At 40.2% G+C, this 26,450-nt stretch overlaps 2 protein-coding genes across 2 annotated transcripts in view; both read left to right on the top strand.

The window, feature by feature from the left end:
- ccbe1 (collagen and calcium binding EGF domains 1) overlaps positions 1 to 7,186 on the top strand; it is a gene marked incomplete at both ends in the record, with an annotated part of 42,846 nt that extends 35,660 nt beyond the window's left edge. Inside the window, 5 exons of the mRNA XM_080510394.1 lie at positions 687 to 795; positions 1,346 to 1,485; positions 3,656 to 3,691; positions 6,478 to 6,513; positions 6,920 to 7,186. Of these exons, the coding sequence (XP_080366520.1) occupies positions 687 to 795; positions 1,346 to 1,485; positions 3,656 to 3,691; positions 6,478 to 6,513; positions 6,920 to 7,186 (588 nt within the window). The remainder of the gene's footprint in view (positions 1 to 686; positions 796 to 1,345; positions 1,486 to 3,655; positions 3,692 to 6,477; positions 6,514 to 6,919) is intronic.
- A 6,986-nt stretch (positions 7,187 to 14,172) lies between these two features.
- On the top strand, positions 14,173 to 25,588 carry lman1 (lectin, mannose-binding, 1). The gene is made up of 13 exons (XM_080510441.1): positions 14,173 to 14,393; positions 15,209 to 15,363; positions 16,343 to 16,450; positions 17,839 to 17,900; positions 18,233 to 18,332; positions 18,428 to 18,551; positions 19,356 to 19,414; positions 19,578 to 19,710; positions 19,888 to 20,075; positions 21,634 to 21,710; positions 24,578 to 24,740; positions 24,861 to 24,985; positions 25,072 to 25,588. The coding sequence occupies exons 1-13, from the start codon at positions 14,174 to 14,176 to the stop codon at positions 25,106 to 25,108; spliced, it is 1,551 nt and encodes a 516-aa protein (XP_080366567.1). The 5' UTR covers position 14,173; the 3' UTR covers positions 25,109 to 25,588.
- The last annotated feature ends 862 nt before the right edge of the window (positions 25,589 to 26,450 follow it).

Below are 26,450 nucleotides of genomic sequence, written 5' to 3'. Positions count from 1 at the left end.
GTAGTGTTTGTGCATGCGTGTGTGTGTGTGTGTGTGTGTGTGTGTGTGTGTGTGTGTGTGTGTGTGTGTGTGTGTGTGTGTGTGTGTGTGTGTGTGTGTGTGTGTGTGTGTGTGTGTGCGTGCGTGCGTGCGTGCGTGCGTGCGTGTGTGCGTGCGTGTGTGTGTGTGCTCGCGCAGACATATGCTTCAACATCCCGCCGTAATGCTGGCCCTTGCAGCGGTGAGCAGTTACCCACTGGGATTTCCAGAACCACATGATGTTACACAAAAGATCAAAGATAACTTCTTCCCAAGGATGCCACTTAGCATGCAGAGCAGGAGTTCTCCTGCTCATGTTGAATAATGCACAGGGGTAGCCTGGACTTCAATCTGGCCTGCTTACAGCTCGTACTCTGGCGCAGATAAAAGATCAGTTTTCATCTTTGGTAGGGTACAAAATATAAGCATAATTTTACTTGATGCTGGCCGACCGGTGTGTAATTTCCCCGTCGTGCTTGACAATGCATTACCTTTCTGAGTCTTTTGTGTCTACAATCAATTGTTGAACCAAACTAGTAAATTGTGCAGTCTGGCATTTCCAAATGAAAGTTAGAATGAATTTTTCATGCATGTTCTTTTCAGTATTTTCACTTGATTTGTCTTCTACCTGTTCATTCAAGCTTTTTATTCTTCTTCTTTTGTTGAAGATGGCGTTGTTGTCGAACAGTGCTGACGTCCCTGAGCAAATGACACATGATAAAATCCTGTCACCTCCATTATTTTTACAAGGCCCTCCGGGTTCCCCTGGACCACCAGGTAATACTTATCAAAAAATATGTTAGACCATGTTCATATTACGTATAAAACATCAAACTACAGTCTTGTCATAGCTGTTAGCCACCACGATGAAACTTTAGCAGAACATAATAAGCATGTCAGTATGATGCTATTTGAGAACTACAAGAAAAGTTGTGCCAGCGGTACTTTGGATATTTGTTCTCAAATCAAAGCACTGGAAGAAAAAACTTTTCATCTGCAGCAAATGTCTATTATTGCTTTGACATTTTATTGAAAACCACAAATTTGTACCTGAAAGTTTCATGTGAAAAAATGTTAACAAATCAAGAGCAGTCATAATGTGAAAAACAGAGTTATCTTCAAGTAAAAGCTTTCCAATTGTCCAATCAGATTGGACATATTTCATTCAAGACCAGTATAGAAGAACTGCCTGATTGAGAAGCATCTCTAGAGCTTCCAGAGGTTTGGCAAGAAAAGTCCTCCTGTATTCTGCTTTTTGTCTCTCTGTCATTCCTGCAGTGTTTTTACTCAGTCTTTACTCAGCTCATACCAGTCTGCTTGATTGTAGGAGATCCAGGACCAGAGGGCTCTCCAGGACGTACAGGAATGCTGGGACCCCCTGGCCCACCTGGTCCAAGAGGTTTGATGGGCCCAATTGGACCCACACCAGACCTGTATCACATCAAACGGGGCGCTCGGGGACCTGTGGTCAGTCATATATCTCTCGTACTATCAATGTGTACAATCAAATCTATCTTTTGACGGTACAAACTTTGGACAAACTTGTTCATTCCATATGAATTTCCTCAACAGCTCAAGTTCCACATGTTTCTTATATATGACCTTTGTTTTGCTGATTCATCACGTTCTTCTGAATGTGTGTGTCCTGACTGTGACATACACAGTATCGCCATCTCTGGCTAAATTTTCATTGGGTACAGCTCCTCCATTACTTTTTTTTTCCTACTTGGCTAAATGACAAATAGGAAGAAAAAAAACTTGGCTATTCTCTCTTATACTTTATTCAGTGTTGCAGATTTCATGGAGTTCTGGCTTTTGCTCACTGAAATCCTTCAGATAATTTAGCAATCTTGCATCGTGACTGAGGCCCCAAGAGAAACACAAAATATATCCTGTCACGCACCCTCTTAAAGACCCACAAGTCTGCAAGGTGAAAAAAGGATGACACATGGTAATGGCAAAAACAACAGAGGACTGAATCCATTTACAGCTTTAGATGTTTTCTTTGGCCCGCTGGTGTTTTTGTGTAGCGCTCAGTCTTGCCTGCGAGTGTGAACCTTCTCAGTGTTAAGACGTCGGATCCAAATCAAGAATGTGCAGGATGTGGCCATCAAGTCATATTTCCACTTTTTAGAGCTCTCATGTTTTTGCAATTTTGTTATTGATAAATCAGACCATCAACACCTGCATTGACTCATATCACAAGCTGCTGTAAGCCGAACCAAGATGTCAGGGACAATGTTTGTACAGCAGAAAATGATACATTGCTTTTGTGTGTATGTGTGTATACATGTTTTTGTTACCTCTTGAGGACCTTTTTCCGTTGTCAACATTTTAGCTTTCACCTTTTTAGGACCATTTGGACACAAGGGTAATCCTGATGTAGCCAGATATACTATTTTATTCCTGGCCAAAGTTAGGAGCAGGGTGTGATGCAATAGAGGGATCTGGGAAGTACTGTATACTGAAAAGAGGGGTGGGTTTAATACCCTTAATCTACTCTATGTATCCTCCATCTATCCATCAAGCCATTTTCTACCATTTTTCCATTTCAGTGTTTCAGTGTGCTGGATCTGATCCCAGGTGATAACTTGCAGAAGCACAATACACCCTGGACTTCAATCACACAGCAAATACATAGACCTTCAGTCACCCTTGCATCTTTGGGGCAGTTTAGAGTCACCGGTTACCCTGAAACGCAACACTACTAAAGTGTAGTACTGAGTACTGATACAAAACCGATGCAAGCGGGGAGACAAAAACTCCACAGCAAAAGGCCCCTTAACAGACTCGTACTGGAGATATTCTCTTGTTGTTGCCTACAGTGCCATTGGCCGTAGAAGGCATTCATGTTCAGGTGTCAGTCAGAGGCAGCTAAACTAAGCTATGACGAGTCTCTACGTACATCTAGTAAAAGTCATACTCATTATTCTTTTTATCGACACAACTTATTTTATCATCTTATTTTGTCTACTTTACTTTAACTAGAAAAAAAGAAAGAAATGAAAATCGTATTGTTTTACGAACTGCTTGTTCTTTCTGTGAACTCGCAGTTCAATCACTGCTCACATTGTCGACTTTAATACCATGACATATCTCCCTGCATGTGATGATTAAAAAAAGTTTGATTTCACACTTTTTTACTCATAATGAGGTGAAACATTTATTGAGTACATATTCCAGTGAGTTCTCATTAAATCCTCAGCTCAGTGATGGTTTTGCCATCAGGTCACATGTGTTTCCCAACTTTTACAACATGTAGAAAGTTCGTATGAATGTGTGAGTCAGATGCTTTGCACTGATTAGAATTGCTCCCTCCAAAAAGTTTTCACCCTTTGAAGATGATTATCCCAAGAAAGAGATCAAAGCACTTAGAAATGGCCTGCAGGCATTCACACAGCTAATCTTTGTTCATATTTCTGGTTGGAGCTCAATGCTGATTACTTGTTTTGTATTTAGAGTTGAAATAAATCGTTTTTCTACTGAAAACACTGAATAAAAATGTGTGTCTGGCTGTGGTGTAACGTCAGAGTTAATAAATCTTTTTCCTGCTTGTCAATATATTTGTAGCATGAATGGAAAGTGAATTGAATCTTTCGAAACTGAAATTGTATGAATTGTAGTTTTTAATTTACAGGGGCCCTCCGGTGCACCAGGAAAGGATGGCTTAAAGGTGAGGTCGAATCACAGTTCATCTCCCAGCATTGTCTCTCCTGTTTCTTTTATAATGTAGCTTTCCTGTAAGAGGCAATATCTCTTGACAAGAGTGCACCAAATTTCCCCTCAGGCAGCAGGAGAAGTTTTACTCTTGGCTCATTGTATCCTACTTAAAAGGAAACTACTTCAAGCTGGCACAAAAAGGTAAAAAGTGCCAAGTTACAGTAATAGACATGCCGAAGAAAAAAAATCCTCAGCAACTTCCTTTGAAATCCATAGACCAGTGCATGGGGAAAGCACAAACCAGGTGCCAGAGAACTTGCAAAAACTCAGCCTGGTGCTGCACAGGAAGGGCTTGTCTTCGACGGGGGGAAAAAAATAAAAAGATTACCCTACCACAAGCTGCTACAAGTTCAGGAAGCTAAAGTGGACTGAACTGAGCAACAGTTCACACAGTTTTGATGAAATATCAACTCAAGACGGGCCGTGTTATTTGGTGCATTCATAGCCGTGTTTTGGTTTGAGTGATTGAAAGCTGGCAGCATCTTGGGATTACACATTATATCAGAGGATTACAGTTTGTTTTGACTGAGGTCAGCTCAGTTCATCATGAGTGATCAACACGGAGCCAGCTCCTCCTCAACAACTGGAATATGAAGTGGCAACGTTTTCCCAAACATCAGTATGAAAACTCCCATCCCTCTCGGCTATGACAGTTATATGGAAAATCACACGGCTCATTCTTTGAGGAGTGCCTTAACATTGGTTGATGGTAGTTGGTAACAGTTTTTCAAAGGGGCAGCTGGAAAGTTTTTCTCTCTGGTTTGCCTCCCTGGAAAGCCTCAAGAAGAGCGTTGAAAGGGAGGATGGTCACATTTAAAATTACGAAGGCACAATTCAAATTCCACACTGGTTATGGTTTTGATTTTTTGCATTTTGGATATATTTCCCTTCTTGGTGTTTATGATTTCAACAGTCAGTTATTTAGAAGGGCATCTAAGGTCAGGACAAAAACAGCCCAGATGGTCATTTTGGCCTCATCTGAGTGCAGCGGGGCTGCTCACTTTCAGATGGAGCGTTCACGTTTGACCTCAAAGAACAAGTTGGTGAACTGCTGTTTTGAGGTTTTCAAGTACAACAAAAGTATCAACATTGTTTGAGGCGTATTTTTCCAGGGGTTAGCTACAAAGCAAAAGCCTACTGAAAGTAAACATGAACTTCCTGTCGATCTTTGCTTTGACCCCGGTGGTGCAGCCATTGAGGTAAGGCTTCCTTTCTTTTAACGTGAACTTGAAGGTTTCTACTCTGGGAGGATGTCAGAATCAATTTGGATTGAAAGCAAACAGCTGATGTGATTCAGGTAGATGATGTGCAGCAAACTTTCAGACACGATCATGCCTAACTGGAAATTAAAAGAGTATGTCTAATAAATTTGGAAGCTTAAGACATGAAAGATTCTTATTTTACATCGACTCTGATCTCTTACACCGGTGTTTGCTTAGCCTGTGAGCCCAACGTATGGAACGACTTAGGTGCATCTGCCTTATCGACACAGTACCTTGCTATTCTTTCAGTACAACTGGGATGTTTGTGTGGATAGATTGAAGGGTGATGGTAATCTGTCTCTCCGAGTAATAAATCCAAACCATCTGCCAAAACACTCACAGCCCGAGTGTGACCCTGAGCCTGGCGAACAACCACAGTCGTTGGATCAATGCGTGTCTGCAACTGGATTGTAATCAAACAGGCTGCTGCCATCACGCTCCACAGTCAAGCTGAAGTCTGCAGCATCACACGCAAGATTCAAATAGTTGTACACATCCACGATTTAGACATGTTAATATTGACATTACATTCATATATGACAAACAGCAAGACTCTCCATGCATTTGTATGCCTATTATCCCATATAGATTTTAATAAAATTGAACTTTAATAATCCAGGAGGAATTTTTTATATTGTGTATATATTACCGTAATTGTATATTGTACATAAGTTTTATTGTCATATTTTTTTAATCCATTTCTTTATATTATATTACTTTATCTCATATATCATGTATGCTGGATCCTTTTTTACATGGTATCTAATATTGTGTCCTAGCCTTATCAAGTACTCACATCTTTTAATGGATATGTATATAGTCTTGTGATTCTTCTTTTATTTGTCTCTGCTCTTTTGCATGGCATCCTCCTTGACAGCCACAACACCTGGACTAATAAAGTAATAACTGAAATAATCTAATTATCCTTAATTTTTCAAATATTCTTCAATTTAAATATCAACTTTAGGTTGAATCAACATTTTATTGTAATAGTCTTTTAATCCTGACATTTTTACCAGATATTGAAATTTGCAAATTGATCTATTTTCATAATAACAGAAGGATACAAGTCAAAGCACATTTCCATTAGCTCTGCTAAGGTAAGTATTTATTTTGGCAACTGATTATAGTCTCAAAGGCAGTTTTGTTGAATTTTAAATTGTAATGTTCACTATTTTTTTCATTTAGTGCAGATTCCTGCAGTCATTACACAAAAAACTAAACATCGTGACGTGAAAAAAGGTTTGCATTGAAAAGCAGAATATGCTAACCTAAATCAAGTGCCCTACAGGAAAAAAAACCTCTCAATTTACTTTTTAATTTATGAGGTATTCGTGATTACTCTCCTGAACTCTGTTCTTTTCCCTCTTAAAGCTCCTACAGAATTTTGCTAAGCAGAAAATGATGAAGTTTTCTCATGCTTTTGTTCTGCCTGCTGTAATTCATCTTAACTAAATATTTGTTTTTCTTGCCCCAGGGGGATCGAGGAGCTCCCGGCCCTGCTGGACCACCAGTAAGACTAAAACTATCTATACTGATGCTGCACTGTTTTAACTTGCTGCTATTATCCAGCACTACAAAGGTAAACTAAAGTATGGTTAGAAAAAACAATAGATCACTGTGGACTCTGGACATTAAATGACACTATTAATAATATTATCATACTCAAGCTAAATAGTATCTTGTACAGAATAAGCATCGTTTTCTTGCGTAAACACTGACAGTGTTAACATTAACAAATCATGACAAAAAGCTCAGTGAGCAGTTGGAAAGAGTTCTGATCAGCTGGAGGAGCAACTATAAACCCATCTGAATAAATACAGAAGTGCTGAAGCAATGTCATCATTTTCAGGATATTTTAAACATAGTAATTCTTCTTGATGTTCAAAATAAATCAGCTTTTTGTTCCTGGCCCCCAGGGCCCGCCAGGCTCCTTTGATTTCCTGCTCCTGCTGATGGCAGATCTCCGCAACGACATCGCTGACCTGCAGAGCAAAGTGTACGGTCGGCCCGTACACTTACACTCTCCAGAGGAAGACTTCCCCTCGGCCCCCGACAGCTGGAGGGCAAGCCAGGACGGCGTGGACACAGGCTCGGGTGAGGACGACAAGGAGCCTCCACCTCGAACAGGCGGAGGGTCAAAGAGGAACAGGAGGAAGAAACCAGTGGAAGACAGGACAGACTGAACAGACTGGAGGGAATCAGAAGGGTGTTTTAAATACTTGGTCAGGTGTAAATATTAAAGTGGTATGCCTCTTTATTTAACTGTTTTAAAAGTAATGTAATGTATGCAGTTCTATCACAGATGTTTATTTTTATACGATATTCCAGATTGTGTGTTGCAATTTTCTCCAACAATGAGCAGATTGTGCTGATGCACATTTAATTGTATATTTTCAGACACATATTGCTCCTTCACGGCATTAAACAAGTCTCTTGGGAAAGCTGTTTTCTCTCATTACTTCACGGCATCATACTTTTCTTTTCAGTATTGACTGTATGGAGAAATCATCCACTCAGTATCTAAACCATGAATAAATTAACATGAAATTTGAAAATTAGAGCAGCATGCATGTGGGATTAGACTGATTAAACATGATGCTCTGACTTGAACGCAATCAATAACACACCACTGCACAGTGGTTTTTATTTGCCATGCCAGCGAGGCAGTGATTAGAAGAAAATGCTTCTTAAATTTTTCCACATAATCACAGATATCATCACACCAACTGATAAGCAACTGTGATTAGTAAGGCTACAACTAAGAAGGATGGAACTCAATTTAATTTACTATTTTACTGTATCTCATATAAATGGGCTCGACATATGAATTGTAGGTTTCTGCCGCAGCAATCTCAACCTGCTTTTCATGATCCATCACACTCATACATCAACAGTGAGGGCTGTATTATAAGATGCATGTCATTTGGAGTAATATGGGATTCATTGTCTTACCCAAGGACACTTTGACTGATGGATAGGCCATTGTAGGGAATCAAACCCAAAACATGGAGGTTAGAATACAACCGACTCATTGACATTAACTCAAAATCGTCCGTGAATGCTTTTTTTTTTTTTTTATAAATCCATCATTTGAAATATATCAAATAATAATGAAAAAATGTTATTTCCTGACAGCATCCATCTTTTTTTAATACCACGATATTCAATTTATTGTGGCTAACCACTACACCTCTTTGCAGCACATGGTTATTACAGCTTTGCTCTCATCGTCTTCTTCTTATTTGTATGTATTGATGCTTCTTGAAATAGAGTTGCTTATTATATTTTCTCTGGTATTACTACGCTCATACAGTGTAAAGCTTTATAACAATGCTTGTTTTTCAGATGGAGGAAACCTCAATGTATGGAGAACTTGCAATTTCAGCACAAAAACAGGATATTCTTGTGATGAGAGTGTGCATTGTTGGTCTTTCAGGTAGACTATAAACACATAATGCATCCCCACTCTTGAAATTGAAAAAGGAATAAGGTGTTCAGATTAATAATCTTTTGTCTCTTGTAGCTGTGACTCTATTAAGTAGATAAGGGCATCTTAGCATCCAAAGGTTTGAATCTAAATCAAATAGGAAGGTTTATGACGACCGTATACATTCATGAGAAAACACGCTGCATAAGTAAAGTTCATGTAGACATATTTGATTCGGCTGACTTTACTATTTGAGGTAAAGAGGGGGGGGGGGGGGGGGGGGGGGAGGCCAGTGCAACTGCTTCCACTACAACACTAAGTCCACTAGGTGGCAGTCTTTTCTTAGTTAGGTGCAGATACCGTTTTGACTTCAGCTCTTTGTAGGATGCACAGCAGTGTTCAGTGAACTCATTAAACTGTGCAGTGTCGTTCGCAAAGAAGCACATGAGGATAATCAAAACACGGTTATGAATACAGCTTTTGTGGAGATGTTCACTCAGCGTAGGTAATCTGTGTTTGCTTTAGAACTTAATGATAGAGGTTTGTAAACAACATCACTTTTAATCACTTTTCTCTGAGTTACAGTTTCAATTTGTCAAATAATGATCAAGCAGCCTCCAAGGTTTCGTGCAAAAATAATTTGATCATTATCAATGCTATCATCCTCTCTGTAATCATGCTTTATGTTACAACAAAAACAGATTTTGTCTTTTTTTTTTTCTGCACATGCTCAGAATTGCAACAAAACATTACACACTACATCATTGTTTACATGTTGTGCATTTGTCTCACAATGAGCCCATTTTGGGGGGAACAGTATGTGTCATAGTTTGCATTTGATTAAAGAGCGGCCGATATTAAAGTCCTTTGCACATCGTTTTAACAATCTGGGGTCATCATGTCCACAAACAGAGGGGGAAAAAAACAAACAAAAACTTGGCAGTATATTTCTCCCAAATCCCTTGTGGAAGTAATTAATCACCACCGTACAAGGACGAGCCTTAAAAGATTTCCAGTATTTGCTGAAGTGCCCCCTTGTTCCTAATTATATCTCCCTACTCGTCCCTCTCATTATTTAGAACTACCCACCAAAAGATGCAAAGCCGAGTGGGAACACACACACACACACCCGACCCCCTCCTCAAAAGAAAATGTTTAATAGCAAATGAATGAGTGAGTTACTGTGCTTCAATAAAAACCTTAATGAGGTAATTTTATTAGAAGCGGCTGCCCAGAACTGTTGGAACCAGATGGAGGAAACAAACAGAGAGGGGCAGCATCGAGAAAATTAGTGCTACCCAATTCATTAATCAATGCACCAATGTGGGCAGCAAATTAACTGCCCCAAAAATCTTCTATTCACTGCAGATTATGATGTAAAAAAAAAATAAAAATACATTGTTGCCCTTCAGCATGATTACAAAACAGTGCAAATTCAATTCTAATGAGGCGAAAGGCACCCCCTTAACATACATCCCCTGTTTCCCCCTCCAAAAGGGGCTTGCTCTTGTTGAGGCCTAAGTTTAAGGAAGTATTGAGAGTGAAGGAGACAATAATGAGAGATCGGCTTGGGCCTGAGTGCTTTATGCGCTGCAAACAGGTAGAGAGGATTGAATAGCTCTCTTTCTGGGACTCCTGGGGGGCCTGTCTTCCCAGCACAACAACACTTGGCCCTGAGAAAAGGGTCCGCTGAGGAGCCTGGGGAGTGAATGGACCTGTGCCGCAGTGGGTCAGACTGAATGGACACAAGTTCTCCACTGATTAAAAAACTATGTTGTGCCGGTGTGTCCACACATGTACACAAACACACACACACACACACACACACACACACACACACACACACACACACACACACACACACACACACACACACACACTCATGCCTAGGGCACGCACGAAACACACACTCATGGGCAGCCCTCACCCTTCCACCTCTCCCTCTCATCGAGTTATCTTTACTCAGGCTTTGTCTCCCCTAATTGGAGCTGATGAGTGACTAATTGGTAGCTTTTTTACAACACCCAGTACTTAAGCGATGGCAAGCCGAGGGAGGCAGCATGAGCAGAGTTAATGAGAGGCTTTGCACAAATAAAAGCTTTAAAATGGGCCTGTTTCACAGAATGGGAGAAAAGGAAAGTTGAGGATATCTTTTGTGTCCTCCACATCTTTCACTTATGTGCAGGTATCTGAAAAGAGGAGGGAGTGGTGGAGGGCACCCAGTGGCTGCTGAAACATTGAGCACTTGTGTGCATAAAGGGATCTGTTCTGTATTGTTTGAGGCCCATCGTTTAGTGTGTCTGTTAATAATGAGTAAGGGCTGCTCCTCAAATGAATGTGGCAAAGTCCTCAGCGGACAATAAGTGCCCCCTCGTCCCTGGACCACACTGGACTGGGTCGAAGCAACCTGCAATAAAGGCTTGGTCCCTCTGCATTGTTCAGGGTAAGTATGTGGTCCATGTGTGCAGAATTGAGCCAACAAATAAGTGTAGCCAAATGTGTTTAAATTATCTTGGCATGAATTTAAATGTGATTTTACATGCGTGTTTAATGGAGAGGATCACTTGATGCATATCCTGATGCTTAAGAAATCCCGTTTGTTGGTTCTTTAAGGGGAATTACAGATTTACTTCATGGTGGCAAGCATATAAGGGCTCTGTGGGTTTGACTGCAGGACATTTCCTTTAGCATGCTATCATCTCAGCAGATATTAAATTCATGTGATAATGGCTGTCTTTGTGGTCATCAGGTATGAATAAACACCATGAAGCAACAGGCTTCATTTAACTAAGCCATCGCGTCACACCGGGAGGTGACAATCCACTCTCCCTTTTCCCCTGATGTGACGTGGGCTCTACAGTCCCTGGGAGACCAACAGGCCCATACACACAACAACGGGCATTTGTTTAGGATCTCTAATCTTAATGAATCAAAAAGTAGCCTAGAATACACAGAGAAACAACAGGTGAAGTAAAACAGTGTGACAATATTGTGAACATTTGTTAAATTTGAAAATAAATGAGGAGAAATTACCAGCTCCGAGCACTTTCAACAGCAGGAGCTCCAGTCAACACATTTCACTGTAAATCTCAACCTGCTTGTCACTTTCAGGCCTCCAGGATTCTATTTACGACAGCCTTGTATAATTCACTGGCCAAATATTTGTGCTGACTGATGTGATAGGCTATTCACAGTTTCAGTGACCCATTAACATCCTACGGGTTCCTATTGTTCACTTCTAAATGGCTCTATTAGCATTGCTATTCTTATTCAAATCCTACATTTCCTAATAAAAAGGGTGGTTTAACTCTCTAATGAGGACATCCACTGACAAAGGACAGAGGCCTGCTTTCACTGCGACATGAATCCACCAGAAAACCTTCTGGATTGCCTGCCCGTTAAAGAGTTATCATTTAATTCATCGTTTTGTGTATTCTATCATCTGATGGCACATAGCATTGAATGTATTTAGTTTTTAGTGGGGGTCACTCAACACTTTGTTCTCCTAAATAATTATTTCATTATTTAATTCATCAACTTGTGGATGCAATATTGTTAAATACTTCCTTTTCAGAGGAGCATATAAGTTTTAAAACCGAAATTGTCTCTAGCTATTTGGTTGAAGGCAAAGCACCAGCCAGACAAGAAAGACCCACTTTAGCTCCATGTCATACTTAATCCTGAGCTCACATATGTAGATCATCCTTTATCATTAATGTAATGTATAGTAACTGATGGTAGCTCATCCTTCATTTGGAGGAGATTAATACACATGCCTGGGAGCATGGCTATTGGCAGGAGGGAATCCAACTACAATGAAGCCCCCACACTGTATCAATGATCAGGTAAGGTTATAAATTACATAGCTTGAAACCTGTAACTTCCTGTAAGCCAAGGTGTCCCGTACATACATATTTTCACAAAACCTGGACAGCTTGAGATTTTTTATTTATTTTTTTTAATGAATGCAACTTCATTACGAGTGAAGTGATCTGTGTTCACATTTAATTATGCTGATCTACTTTATATATAAAGTTCATCACATGTGTGCAGTTTAGTATTCTGACATCTGCTGATGATCTGCCAGGAAAGTCTCCAGATTATCACCAAAATGACTTTTATTTTGTTCTGGCATTCAATCCTGTAAATGTAAGCACAAGTCCTCAGGTGTGTTGCATCTCCAAAAGCCAAAAGAAGAAGCTGGTGAAAGTAAATAGAAAGTGATTACCACGTAATTGTGCCATCCCTTATCTCCCACTGAGGCTTTCAGACTGCAGTGAAAGCACCACGATGTCACCAAAGCTTTCACTGATCATTTGCAGGTTCTCAAGCAGCAACTCAGCAATTGCTTCTTATCAGCATTTCACTCTCAGCTATTATTACTGAAAACTAATATGTGTCTGTATTAGAGTTTAGTTTTCTAATGCATTTTCATCCAATGGTTAGAATTTTATTTAATTGTATTTAATTTTCAGCATTTGTGGCAAACAAGTCATAACTTGCTAAAAAAACATCTGGATGTTGTAAAACCTCTGTGACACATTTGCCCCTCCACAGCTCTACAGCACATCAAATTGAAATCAGGAAGATGTTTATTATCAAGTAAGTTTAACAGAGAGGGGATTTGTTTTAGGTCGGTATCAACAAAAATCACATCTTTATTTTTTGGTTAATGTACAGTATGTGATACTGAGCTTGTTTGACTTCTCTTGACTCTCTTGTCATAAGAACATTATAAACTAAGAAACAGCATCTTTCCAACAGGTGAATATCCCACGTCCCAGCTGTATGCGCATCTTTCTAATCTTTTTTCCTCATTATGTACATAAAGGTACTGTGAAAATATATTAGACCCTTCTGATTTTCATTTATCAGTTGATGTATGTGATATTGATCTTGTTTGTCTCTTTCTGGACTCCAGCAGCACCTTGAAAATAACGTTTACTTCCTGATTATTATTTATTTGTTCATGGATGTTGAGCTTTTCTGTCTTTATTCTGGACTGTCTTTTCATAACAACACTGTAAATTAGGAAAGAGCACCTTTCTAATCCAAGTTCCCAGGTAAATGCACACATTCGTCTTAATGAAAATATTTAAAACAACACCAGAAAACGTGTGAATAAATGTACTGTGAAAAATGTATTTTACCCTCCTGATTTTTCTTTGTTGATTGTGTGATACAGTTCTGGATTCCATCAGCACCTTGAAAATATTGTTTACCTCTTTATTTTTATTCATTGGTTGAGGTATGGCTTATTGAACTCCTTTCTCTCTTTTCTGGACTGTGGCTGCAGGAATAACGCGGAAATGAGAATAAGAACCTTGTAAAGTAGGAAATAGTACCGTTCCAAAAGGTAAATAGCCCAGTGCGCAGCTGGACTCCAGCAGCAGTAATACAGCAACAGTAGGAGGCGGCCATGTTGTTTGTTGTTGTCATGGGAACGGTGTCACCTTGCAAATAGACCCTTTCCGATTGGTAAATATCAACGTTTTCCGCTGAACAATTTTATTTTTAATGTTTTTAATTTCTGTGGCGCCACGGGCAGAGAGACATAAATCATCTTTCGCCCCGCTGGTCTGAATCTGCGGCGCACGGCGAGAGAGAGAGAATCGGAGGAAATGGGAGGACGCGTCGAGATGACAGCTTCCAAAAAGCGCCCAATGAGCGGCCGCCCTGTTGGACCTACAGGCATCCCGTCATGCTCGTGGACTGAGCGCTACGTCAGCAGTGATACCGAAACATGGCGGTGTCCACGGCGCAGCGCCCGGCTGCGGCTCCTTTTCTCTTCATACTAACTTTTCTAACGGCACTGCTCTTCCACCGCGGCGTGGCCGACGGCTCGGCAGGCGGCTCGAGCTCGGAGGGGGCTCCTCACCGGCGCTTCGAGTACAAATACAGCTTTAAAGGACCGCACCTGTCCCAGCCGGACGGCAGTATCCCGTTCTGGATCCACACTGGAAGTAAGTTTTTACTGTCCAGCTGTCAACATCTGACCAGCCGCTCTGCAGAGGCCCTATTCCCCCCCTCGAGTCTCCAGCTTGAACGGGGTGGGGGGGTCGTTTCAGCTCAAGTCACAGCGGTTTGCTCTGCTCATTCAAAACTACAACAACGAAAATGTGGATTTTAGCTCCACATCATCAGTGAGTCGTGTGCAGGCGAGATTACAATCTTTATATGGTGAAGCCAGACAGTGTGTGCAGACACATGTTTCTGCAGCGTTGAACTTTCCTCTCGGGCCTTTGGATTCTTGCATCACACACAGTCCTGGAGCTGATATGAGAGGTCGCACTGCAAGTCAGCGTGTACTGACTGCACCGCCATTGGTTATCAGTCTGTACATGTGTCCAATCAATTCCTCGTATCCAAAAGCCAAACATGAAACCCACTTTAGGTGAGAGAAGCATGTCCATGATGCATGTGCTATAGCTAAATAAAACACACACATGATCCAGTTTACAGAAACTACTCGTCTATTGCTGCTCATGTTTTTGTATTCCAGCTCATCCTTGTGTTCGGATTTCAATTGGCGTGTCAGCACCAGTTGACCTCTAGGGTCACCTCGATATTCGGTTGTGTCACCCAAAATCCCAAACACAATAACTCCTGACATGAACTGTGTAAACAAATCTGATAAGTTAGTTGGCTTAAAGAGGGGGCAGGTGCCTACAGATATATTGATATAATTACCGACAGGTCCATATTGAGAGTGAGGGAGCCACTTTTACACTCATTTAGTGATAAAGGCAGTCATCTATGTGTCCTGTTTCTATTTCAGATGCTATTCCAAGTTCAGACCAGGTGCGTGTCACACCATCCCTCAGGAGTCAGAAGGGCTCTGTGTGGACAAAAAGCAGAATCAACTTCAAACACTGGGAAGCCGAGGTGACCTTCAGAGTATCCGGAAGAGGCAGAATGGGAGCGGACGGTTTGGTAAGAAGGGGATCAAACTGTAAAGTTTGTGTTTGGTATAGAGGGGGGAGCCGAGGTCAGTGTACATATAATTGATACCGTAATTGTGAAGAAAAAATGTAGACGACCTGTTCTTATTGAGAGTTCACCTCTCCATTTAGGGACTGGGCAGGGTTGCATTGAAGTTAAGGCCTTGAGCTTTTTTGCATGTTTAAGGTTTGTTTCAGGAGGCGTGGTGTGCCTGAGGAAGAAATTACAGGCAGTTTGTCGAGTGTCAGAATTGATGCAACAAACCACTAACAGTCCAGACTGGTTGAACCTCTCTGTTGAAGTTAGGACACGTCCACCTGAAGTATTTAAAGCATCTGACTGTAGCCAAGTTTGAGTTCATGAAACCACTGACCCAGTTCCACATAGGAGGCCTGCATGCTCCAAATGTGTATAAACCAAGGTTTAAATACTAAAGTGCAAACACATTTGCTGATTACTCCATCAACCAGACCAAGTGCAGAAAAATTGCAAAAAACATAAATGCTGCTGCTGTGGCGCTAAGGGCATTTATGAAGAGTGCCACTATTGTAAGATGTCCACCATTATAATTCATTTTCATAATCTCAATCTTCTGATCGATGCTTTGCCTCAGTGTAAGCATAGCTCTTTTATTGATTAAATTGACTTGTATATAGTGCTCCTTTCATCGTAGCCATCTCATGGGATTTTTACAACTTAAAAGATGCAGAAAAAACTCATTGTTGACGGCGGAAAGAAAAATGTGCCTTCATCCAGGAAGACCCAGACTCAGATGGAGCCCGAATGCATAGAAAGTAGAGAAAGGAGAGCAGCTCAGTGGGTCAAAGAGAATCTTTAAACTGTTCAGAGATCATTTTAAGATGGAGATGCTGTCAAACAACCATCTCTGTAAAAAAAAAAAAAAATCCCATCTCTCTTTAAATCGTGCGATGATAACCATTGTTTTCCCACTTCTTGTTTCGTCTCACAGGCCGTGTGGTTCACAACTGAACAAGGTCTCGATGGTCCAGTGTACGGCGCTTCAGATCAGTGGAACGGAGTCGGGATCTTTTTTGACTCTTTTGACAATGATGGGAAGGTACGCGTCTTTACAAAATCTAGTAGGAACCGCTTGAAAATCTTATCAAGAAAAAAAGTGATTTCTGAAGTCCCATCTGCCGCTGTGTTTCTTTTGATGATAATGTGGGTGAAAGTCTCTTGCTTGTCAAAACACAGGATTTCAGCAGCCTTCAGAATATTTGAACAAACTCATCATCATGCTACAGCTGGGATGCTAATGCCTTTTGGTAGCAATAAGGTGGCTGGCTTTAAGCTGCATTACTGACCCTTCATAAAAAAAAAAGTTCTCGGCAACTGTTCAGTTTTGGTTGGCCTCATGTCTTCTGATGTTACTGAAACAGTGCGCCCCCAGTGGAGAAAGTAGGAACAGCAGTTACTTTTAATGGCGAAATTGCAGTTAAGTTTTTATTTTTTACATTTTGTGAGCCACTTTAAACCTCCTCCAGGTCTAGTTCTAGCCCACTGGCCCTGTGGGTTGTTGTTTTTTTTAATCTTCTTCTTATTTGTTTTATATTTAGTCCTGCTTAAAATAGGTGTCTTAAACATACCGCCAATGGGCTAAAACTGAATTGTCATAAGGGTTCAATCTCGCCTTGCAAAGGGTAAACATGAGAAAAATAAGTAAGATTAACTTCAATTATAGTAACTACTGCTATTCTCTTGCCCACTGTGGTTTTATTATTTCAATGAGAGTAGAGATGTTGCAATAATGCTCATAACTGGTAGATAAGTGACGCCCTTATTGCTGCCTTATTGTTGAACAAATAACATTTGCATGAAACAACATGGAGGTTGAGTTTGTAAAAATGTTAAACAAACAAAAACAAAAGGCTACTGAAATCCAGTTTTCTGTGAAGTAACATGTTTTTCTTGTCTTAAAATAAACAGTATGACAGGTGGAACAGGACGTTGTTTTTGTGTACTAACAAAACATCAGGTTGTTAGAGATTCTATAGAAATGAATCGGTGTAAACATTCTCAATATGATGTTATATTAAAGGAAATTAGTTGTTGGTACTTATAGTCTATTATACACTCATTCTACTGGACCAGCCCCATTGATATGAAATGAGGCTGGATGAATTGTTTGGCGCTTGTAATGTAAACTGTCACTTGTGATGAACGAAAGCTGCTTGAGAGATTCCCAATGAAATCTTCTTTCAGTATTTATTTATTTTTTATCTGTACACAAATAACACTTCCCTTTACATGTCATGTTGAAAATATGTCACACATAAAACTGTGAATCTCATGAAAACAAGTTTTTCCATCCTGAATTCTTCCACTATCACACTCGAATGTTATTTGTGTACAGGTATGGGATTAGTATTTAACAAAGATTACCTAAAACCACTTGAGAAGACAAAAGGATTAATATGTGGATTTGTTTTCTCACTCTCATCGCAGAAAAATAACCCAGCCATCGTTGTTGTGGGGAACAATGGCAAACTTGTTTATGACCACCAAAAGTGAGTAAACATTTCCTTTCTGTTTCCTTCCGACGTCATCGCAAAGTCACATCTTTCACTTAAAGAAGATTAGGAAATATGATTATATTTGCTTGGAAAGTAAATAATCCTCTATCTTTCCTAATCTCCCCTGGGCAAGTGAAAGCTTTAAATCACTTTTTCAATGCCACTCCAGTTAGTCTTAAAATTGTTTACTGGGTGACTAAATGAGCATCTACAATAACAAACTGAAGTATTAATAATATTCACTTCTTGAATAATGTGTATGTGGTGCACTGTTTCATTAAAAAGTGAACTACAGGTCTTTGTGTTCAACTGATGTGTTCATACAGTGACGGCACCACACAGGCTCTGGGTACATGTTTACGAGATTTCCGAAACAAACCCTACCCCATCAGGGCGAAAATCACCTACTACAAGCAGACACTGACGGTAGGAGAAATAATAATGCACATTTTTGACCGTGGACTTTTCCTACATCTGAAATGTAACGATCAGAGCTGCGTTTTGTTTCTCTCCTCCTTCAGATCATGATCAACAACGGCTTCACTCCCGACAAGAACGACTACGAGTTCTGCACAAAGGTGGACAACATGATCATCCCGCTTCAGGGCTTCTTTGGCATTTCAGCCGCCACCGGTGGATTAGCAGGTATCGTTTTGTTTGTAGCTCCGCAACATCATTTTCGAGGGCGGTGGTTTAAAAGAGTACGTTCCCCGAGGAGCCAATTCCGCCAGAAAAAATATCCGTGAAACATTTTCCATCCATCGTCTGTACATGATGTATAGAATGATGCGTGTGTACATAACGTAACTTTTTTGTTGTTTGGTAATTTCCTACCACATATTAAATATAAGTGAAATACAGACTGTTGGCAGTGAAAGCAGATGAGCCTGTTGACATTTAACACATTTTTTTTGGACCAGTTGTGGTGAGATAAGGTCATACTAATACAGTTTGGTGAAAAGCACCTGTCAGGTCACATAGTAATTATAAGGTGAGATTATATGGGTATACATTTATGTGTGTGTGTACGTGTGTGTGTGTATATACTGTATGTACATGTTGTTTAATCAAATGTTGATCAACCATGTTTCCGAATTTTCATTTCAAAGTGCAACAACAGAGATCCTTTGTAAAAAAAAAAAAAGTGATGCTATGCAGCAATAAGAACAAAAAACAACTTAAAATTCTGATTACATGTAGACATTTCAGAAAGTCACAACTGAGAGGCTGAAGATTTGCAAACTCAGTCAGTAGATCCCCCATTTGAGGCTGCGATTTAATCTAAAATCAGTCAAATTAGGAGGACACTGGTGATCTTTGTTTCTCTATTTCAGTCGGTTGGACTGCAAATTGAAAGACTTTTGAGGGGGGGGGGAGGGTGTATATGGCTAATTTTCATAATTGCAAAAAGTTGTGATATTTAACAGTTTTATTTCTTCCCTCCATCAGATGACCATGATGTTTTGTCCTTCTTGTTATTCAGCCTCACAGAGCCAGGCCAGGAGCCGGTAACTACATTTTCTTGTACTTTCTGTCACCGTTTTCAGTGTCATTCTCTTCTCTGTGTGCAGCAGACAGGCTTGTGCTCCACACGGCCTTAGCAGAGCCTTTATTGAGTTCACTGAGAGTTTTTTTTTTTCTTCTTTTTCTTTTTTGTCTCTCCTATTGAAGCCTCCAGTTGAATCTGAGATCCCAAAGGAGGAGAAGGACAAGTACCAAGAGGAATTTCAGAACTTCCAGCAAGAGCTCGACAAAAAGAAAGAGGAGTTTCAGAAAGAGCACCCAGACGTCCACGGAGAGCCAGGTTAGTGTTTTCTAAACTGTGTCAAATTTAACAGAAAAAGACTTAACTTTTTTTTTTTTTTAAGTGCAAGTTCTTTTATACAACGGAGCATTGAAAGAGAAACTTCTCACAGAAGTTTTCGTTTTGTTAATTAGACTTGATTAAGGTTTTAATGTCGGATATTCGTGGTCTCCACAGTCGAAGACGTGTTTGAGAGCGTGAATGACCGGGAGATCCGTCAGGTGTTTGAGGGCCAGAATCGGATCCATCTCGAGATCAAACAGCTCAACCGGCAACTCGCTATGATCCTGGATGAGCAGCGTCGATACGTCTCTGTCATCACAGACGAGATCGCCAAGAAGGGCTCTCAGGCCGACCCCGGACAGGTGCGCCATGTCATCACCCAAAGCCTGTTGTATGGGTTCACGTGTGACACATATTCAGAGGAACATGTTTAATTTGTGCGTATATTGAAATGACAGCCTGAGAAATTTGAGTGTTTTCCTTCCACAAACCTTAAGTCATCTTTTAATTGAAATAGAATGTATTTTTATGATATGCAGTCGACAACGTGACCCTAACTTGGATAACGATGGTATAGAATGGGATGTCTGCAACCTTTCCAACCCAAGAGAGCCACCAAATATAAGTCATCTGGAGCCAAAAAACACATTTAACCTTAAGGACGTATCATTTTGCTAAAAACACCAAAAGTGTAGTTCCATGTTCCATCTGTGAATAAAGAACTACAAGGAGGATTCGCTGACATTTTGTCAAAGCTGTAGGATATTTTAGATTTTCAGGCATCTTGTTTTTTCTTACTGAACTAAATTCTCTTCACAAATCCAAATTACGATTTTAAGGTTCTTTTACTAGTTTTTAAGTGTCTTAATGGTTTTGCACCCTCTTATTTATCCGAACTACTTTTATCATATCAACCCTCGCGGGCCCTGAGGTCCTCCAGCACCGGCCTTTTAATTGTCCCTCAAACGAGGACCAAGACTCACGGGGAGGCTGCGTTCAGCTCCTATGGCCCCCGTTTGTGGAACAGCCTGCCGGGGAACCTCAGGGCTGCAGAGTCCATTGAGGTTTTTAAAAAAGGGTTAAAAACTCACCTTTTTAATCAGGCTTTTAACTGATTTTATACATGTATGTGTGTATATAGTTATGTATTTGATCAATGTATTTATCTACTTCTATTTATTTATTTCAGATAATTATCTAATTTTCTTTTTTATCTCCAGTGGTTCCTCTAGGGGGCGCTACACTGGTGGTGGCCGGTTTTTGCCACTGGTGGAGCCGTCCCATGGGTTTCCCTGCCCGGGCACCTGGCAGGTCCCCCGCGTATGCGGTGGGATTGGCTTGTCTGCCCGGTTGGGGGGGGATCTGTGGGGCGGCGCCCCCTGTGGTCGGAAGTTGTGCCGCCCCCAGTGTGGACGGCCCAAATATGTCCCTTTCCTCACCTTAGTCCTCAGTGTCCTGCCATGTCTCCATATCACTCGGCATGTCTTCACCTATGATGTGTGTCTGCATGTGTGCGTGTGTGTTCACCTGCTTTTTATTCATCTATTTTATCTTTGCACTGTTTTTAATTTTTGTGGAAGCACTTTGTGTTGCTTAATGTATAAAAAGTGCTATAGAAATAAAGATTATTATTATTATTATTATTACAGACGGTTAAACATTAAATCGAATTCACTATTTTTGGACAGTTGCACATCATTTACATCTTTGGGCAATTTAGAGTCCTAAAATAACTTCAGATGCATGTTTTGGCTGTTTGGGGGTAAAATCAGAACATCTTGGGGGGGGAGCATGGGAAGAACATGCAAACGCCAGACACAGAGGCCCAGTCCCAAACTGGTGATGTCACTATTAGCCAAGATGAGACGTCCACACACAGATGTTTAACCTGCGGAACTCTGTGCTCTGTTTCTGTCTCAGCTGCAGTCGGCCAGTCAGCTGCTGAACAACATGGCGGCCACGGAGCAGGAGATTCTCAGAAACCTCAATGACTTCAGGTAAGTCGCCGCTACATTCATGTTTGTGTCTTCTTCAAAACCTACCAGTTATCTTCGCAATAAACATGCAACCACATCCGTGAAACTCCTTACAAAAAAAAAAAAACAAGGGAAATCCTGCAGCTTAAATCCCTCAAATCATATTTAATCTCGGGATGCGGTGACTGTGACATCACAGGTGTCTGCCAACCTGGAAATCCAGCGGCTGTAATGACTCGTACACGGCTCAACACTAAATGAGATAAACGCTCTAACATTTCAGTAGTTCGTCATCACTGCTGGTTGTGTAAAATAGAATAAGATTGATGACTTCTTTCACGTTAATCGTAGCTTTGAAATATTAGGGATTAAGAGTGAGTTCTTAAACTACATCCGTCACTGCCGAGATGTACTGCAACCCCATGATAGGTGTGGTCATATACAGCTGTAATCTCCTTTAACCATCAAACTGCGTCTGTTACCCACCGTCAGACAACAAAATGCACATTGTAATGCTGAGATAATGCAGCTTAAGAGATTTTCTGATGGTGTTGTAAAGTCTCATCTTATTGTTTGATTTCATAAGTAAGCCCGATTAGATACACAACAAAGTAATTTTTGATGTTCACAGCTCACAATTTGTCAATAACATATTTGTGCTTTTGAGTTTCTCGCCTAAGGTGCTTGTGGACTTTGGCACGAAACAGATTTAAAACGACCATTAAGACCCACATCTTCAAATGCCCTCCGAGATTAGCGGTGGTATTGTTTCAGCCTTAAAAACAACTGAGATAAATGATCTCCGAACAACTTATAGAACAGCTATTAATTGTCTGGAATTGAAAGTTGATTTTTTTTCATGCGCAAATGTTTTAATTTCTTTTCTTTTTATTTTAACGACTTGTGCGACGAAAGAAATTATGTTTCTTTGAACAATAGATGCATGTTTGATTGTGTCTTAATTTCAAAACACCATCTGCATAAAGAATTAATCACCAGAATCACAAGATATTAAAGATTTTTATTTGATGTAACATTAATCTCTCGGCCCCATGTATCATAAAAGAATCAAGCTGTTTATATGCCCTAAATCCAACAGGACATTCAGTCTCAAATTATTATTATTTTTTTTTTCATATTGTTGACCTATAACACTCCTTTGCTACAACCACCTGATTGCACCAAGTTCTTAACATGAAATGTATAGAAGGACATCTGTAATTTTAATAAATTACATAAGCGGGGGTGACACTTTTAAGATGGGGGGGGGGGGGGGTGGAAGGGGCATTCACTAAGCTGATTGACACAGTAAATACATGAAGACACTGGAAAAGGCTGCTGCTGGCCTCTCTAATATGCTAATGTGAGTGACTGATCTGTATGACTTTGTTTATCTTGACCCGCTGACTTCATGATAGGTCTTCATCAACTCTCCACACATGCAACAAGGGCTTCCCCACACATAAATGGGTCACTTGTAGATGACGATTAAGACGCAGGGTTTAATAAATGCTCCCTTAACTTTCTCAAGGGACTTTTGTTTTTTTTTCCCTCCCCCTCTTCCTCAAATTAGATTTTGTTTCTATGTCATCCCCTTGTGTCTGGCCTCGGCCATGTGGCCCCAGCAAGAAAAGGCCAAATCTTAGCGCCGTTTTGCCCTTATCAGATTAGTAGTCTTTAAATACATCTGTCATGCACGAGCGAAAACATGGTCGGCCTCCAATTGATTTCTTGTCGCAATCCCCCTCAGGGCCTTCTGACTTACTCTGCTGGAATTCTCTTCATTTGTCAAGTCACTTTTTCTCCCTCGCTAATCGCCTTAGATGTGTTTTAAGGTGATAAGCGAAACTTATTGCTTGCGCCCTGTAAGTAATCATCTTGTAGAAATTACATTTTGTTGAGAAATGTGATCCGGGCTTAGATGTCTTCATTCTCTTCCGGAAATAAAGGCTTTCACTTCATTTGCTGGTTGAACTTGACACAGATTTCCAGATTTCACATTCCAAACCAGCTGGGTGTTGAGTATGTTGAGGAACATTATTTACTGTATGTGATTCATTAAACTGGCGAAAAAAGGCAGCGTGACAGAAATCTTCCAGACAGATCACGCCGCGATCAGGATTAACTGATCATTATTAGAACGCAGATTTCATTTTGCCAGACCTTGTAAGTCGTGAAACTCGTCATAAAGTGTCTTTGTCACCCACTGAAGTGCTGATTTTAAAGGGTAAATTTTTACATGAGACACTTTAAAGGGACAAAAGTAAACACCGCGTCTCCTATTCAGGGTCGCTGGAGCCGATCCCAGCTGACTTTAGGTGAGGGCAGGATACGTCTGTCTAAGAAAAAATATATGTATCGACAATTAACCTTTATACTCGTTGCAAATGCAGAAAAACCACATTTCTATAAAGTGATCATGTCTGAAGTTGAATTTATCTGTCAACATTTTTTAATTTTAGCATGATAGCGAGCCCCTTGCAGATATTCTAATCCAGATCGTGTTCCTCTGTTTCTTAACCTACTGTACTTGTAATCTGTTGTAAGAACATGTTTTTATAAGGGATTAATTTAGAAATCATGACCTCTTTTATCAGATGGTAATTTTGTGTTTTTCAAACTTTAAGAATATGTAGCCTCCAGTGAATAGGGATTAAAAGATTAATTTTGGACAGTTTATACCACTGTAAATAAACCGTACCGGACAGCAAATTTACTCCATGTCGTGTTTCCCAACAAGAAACCCCCCCCCCCCCCCCCCCCCCCCCTCAATCCGGTTCAGTCTTCTGGGAGACTTTCAGGACTAATAATGCTCATCGTGCCATCCCTGAGCGCCGCGGGCCATAAAGCTCCTCTGACACTCGTGCATCTTCTCTTTGCCTCTGCAGAAACTCATTCCATGAGTCGCTGAAACAGATCGGTATGGCCCAGCCTCACGATAACGCCGGGGGTGCGGGGACGTACGAGACCATGCAGCACTTCAACGACATCAAGGAACATCTGCATGTAGTCAAAAGAGATTTGGAGCACCTCGTCCAGAGAAACGTTCAGGTAGGAATCGGACTGTCGACTCTCACTTAGAGCAGATTATACACATAAATAAATGACCTTTTTTTTTTTCTTTTCTTTCTTTTTTAAAAATGTAATCTGATCATTTTTTTCTTGTTCTAGAATCCTTCCGACAAAGTGGTGAAGTGCCCCGAGCCGCCCCCCATGCCAGCCTGTTTATCCACGGTTCACTTTGCCGTCTTTATCGTTGTGCAGTCCGTCCTATTTTTCTGCTACATCATGTACAAGTAAGACATAATTTTTTACCATTTCCTGGTCAGCGACTCATAATGTGCTTGAACGCCTCACTGATTCATTATTTCTTCTTTTTCAGAAGTCAAAAAGAAGCAGCAGCGAAGAAGTTCTTTTGATGAAATTTGTTTATGAAAAAAAGTGTATCAATGAGAGACTGTCCATTTCAGTAATTTTTTTTCATTTTTGCTTTGTTTGATTTTCAGATTGTAAGTTATTTTATTTGAAAATTTTGATTTTGCTGAGCAAGTTTGTTTTAATTGACTGCAGATTTTTAATTTGATCAGTAAAATGTGTGTGAATGAGACTTCGGTTTTTCATCATGATGTAACATGTTTCCTACAGTATTTCTGGTTGGCCAGATCCTTAGATTTTTTTTTTTTTTTAAGCTGAAATCTGCTCCTCTGTACAATTCCACCAAACAACAAATGAACCTGTGTTTTGAATTATGTTATTTTGTATTAAAAACACATAACTGTATAATGACAGAGGAACATGGGGACCAGCTTGTATTTGCATCCGTTGAACTGTTTTGGTTGAGTCAAACATGTCAGAATCTGACAATTCTTCAAAGTGAACAATTCACATAAACAGTACACACAAAACCTTGACTTCTTGTTGCTTTCTTTTTAAATAGCAATAACTCCGCACAGATTATCTGCCCCATGACCCAACTGGGACAAGAACCAGGGACTTTGTTGCTATGGAATAAATATTGTCATCACTACTTTGAAGCCTATACAATTGGGAGTTTCTGCATTTACACCAGCTTTTTCAAATTTTTGGACTTTAGTGAAGTTTTTCAAATACAATGAAGCGGTAACTTCGTATTTGATCCTTTTTATTAGTCAGAATTAAAATTGATTGTATTCAATTGCAAATAAAAATAGTCAAAGTGCTCTTGTCAAAATGCTTTGACATTTAACAGCAGGAATTATTTTAAATTTGCTCCTATAGAATATCTCCTTAAAGCATATATCATAGGGAAACATCAGTCAAATTTTAGTTATGTTTTGTAAAAAAAATGTAAGTTTAAAATACAGGAATTTTCTCTTGGTTTTATTTCTCCCGGTTGCTTATAATTCAAATTGTGGGCTCAATAGTTACCTGCGATTCTAAATATAGCAATTAACAATACATGCTGTAAATTGTACTTGAGTGTAAAAAAAAAACCTTACTTGCACCCTGAAATCTTTTTTTATGTTTTTTTTTGGGACCAGGTGGTTTAGTTGTGAGCAGCGTTGCCTCACAGCGACAAGGTTTGTGACCAGGCCTTCCTGTGGGGAATTTTCATATGTTGGCATGGTTCATTTTCAGGCACTTCGATTTCTTCCCACATTCCAACAACATGTAGAAATAAACATGTGTTTGGGACCGTCTCTGCGTTCGGCCTGTGATGGATTTGACCCTTCCAGTGGTGAAGCTGCTCCTGCATCCCTGAGGTGGATAATGGTGGATAGA

This window comes from Blennius ocellaris (assembly GCF_963422515.1).
Source record: "Blennius ocellaris genome assembly, chromosome: 15".
Lineage (NCBI taxonomy): Eukaryota > Metazoa > Chordata > Actinopteri > Blenniiformes > Blenniidae > Blennius > Blennius ocellaris.
This window is presented reverse-complemented; position numbering and strand designations above follow the sequence as displayed.

Bases quoted from the DNA above. Each gene is read 5' to 3' on its own strand.
- lman1 (XM_080510441.1), top strand. From the start codon at position 14,174: ATGGCGGTGTCCACGGCGCAGCGCCCGGCTGCGGCTCCTTTTCTCTTC. The intron at 19,711-19,887 runs GTTAGTGTTTTC...TGGTCTCCACAG, and splicing joins AGACGTCCACGGAGAGCCAG to TCGAAGACGTGTTTGAGAGC. The intron at 24,741-24,860 runs GTAGGAATCGGA...TTCTTGTTCTAG, and splicing joins TCGTCCAGAGAAACGTTCAG to AATCCTTCCGACAAAGTGGT.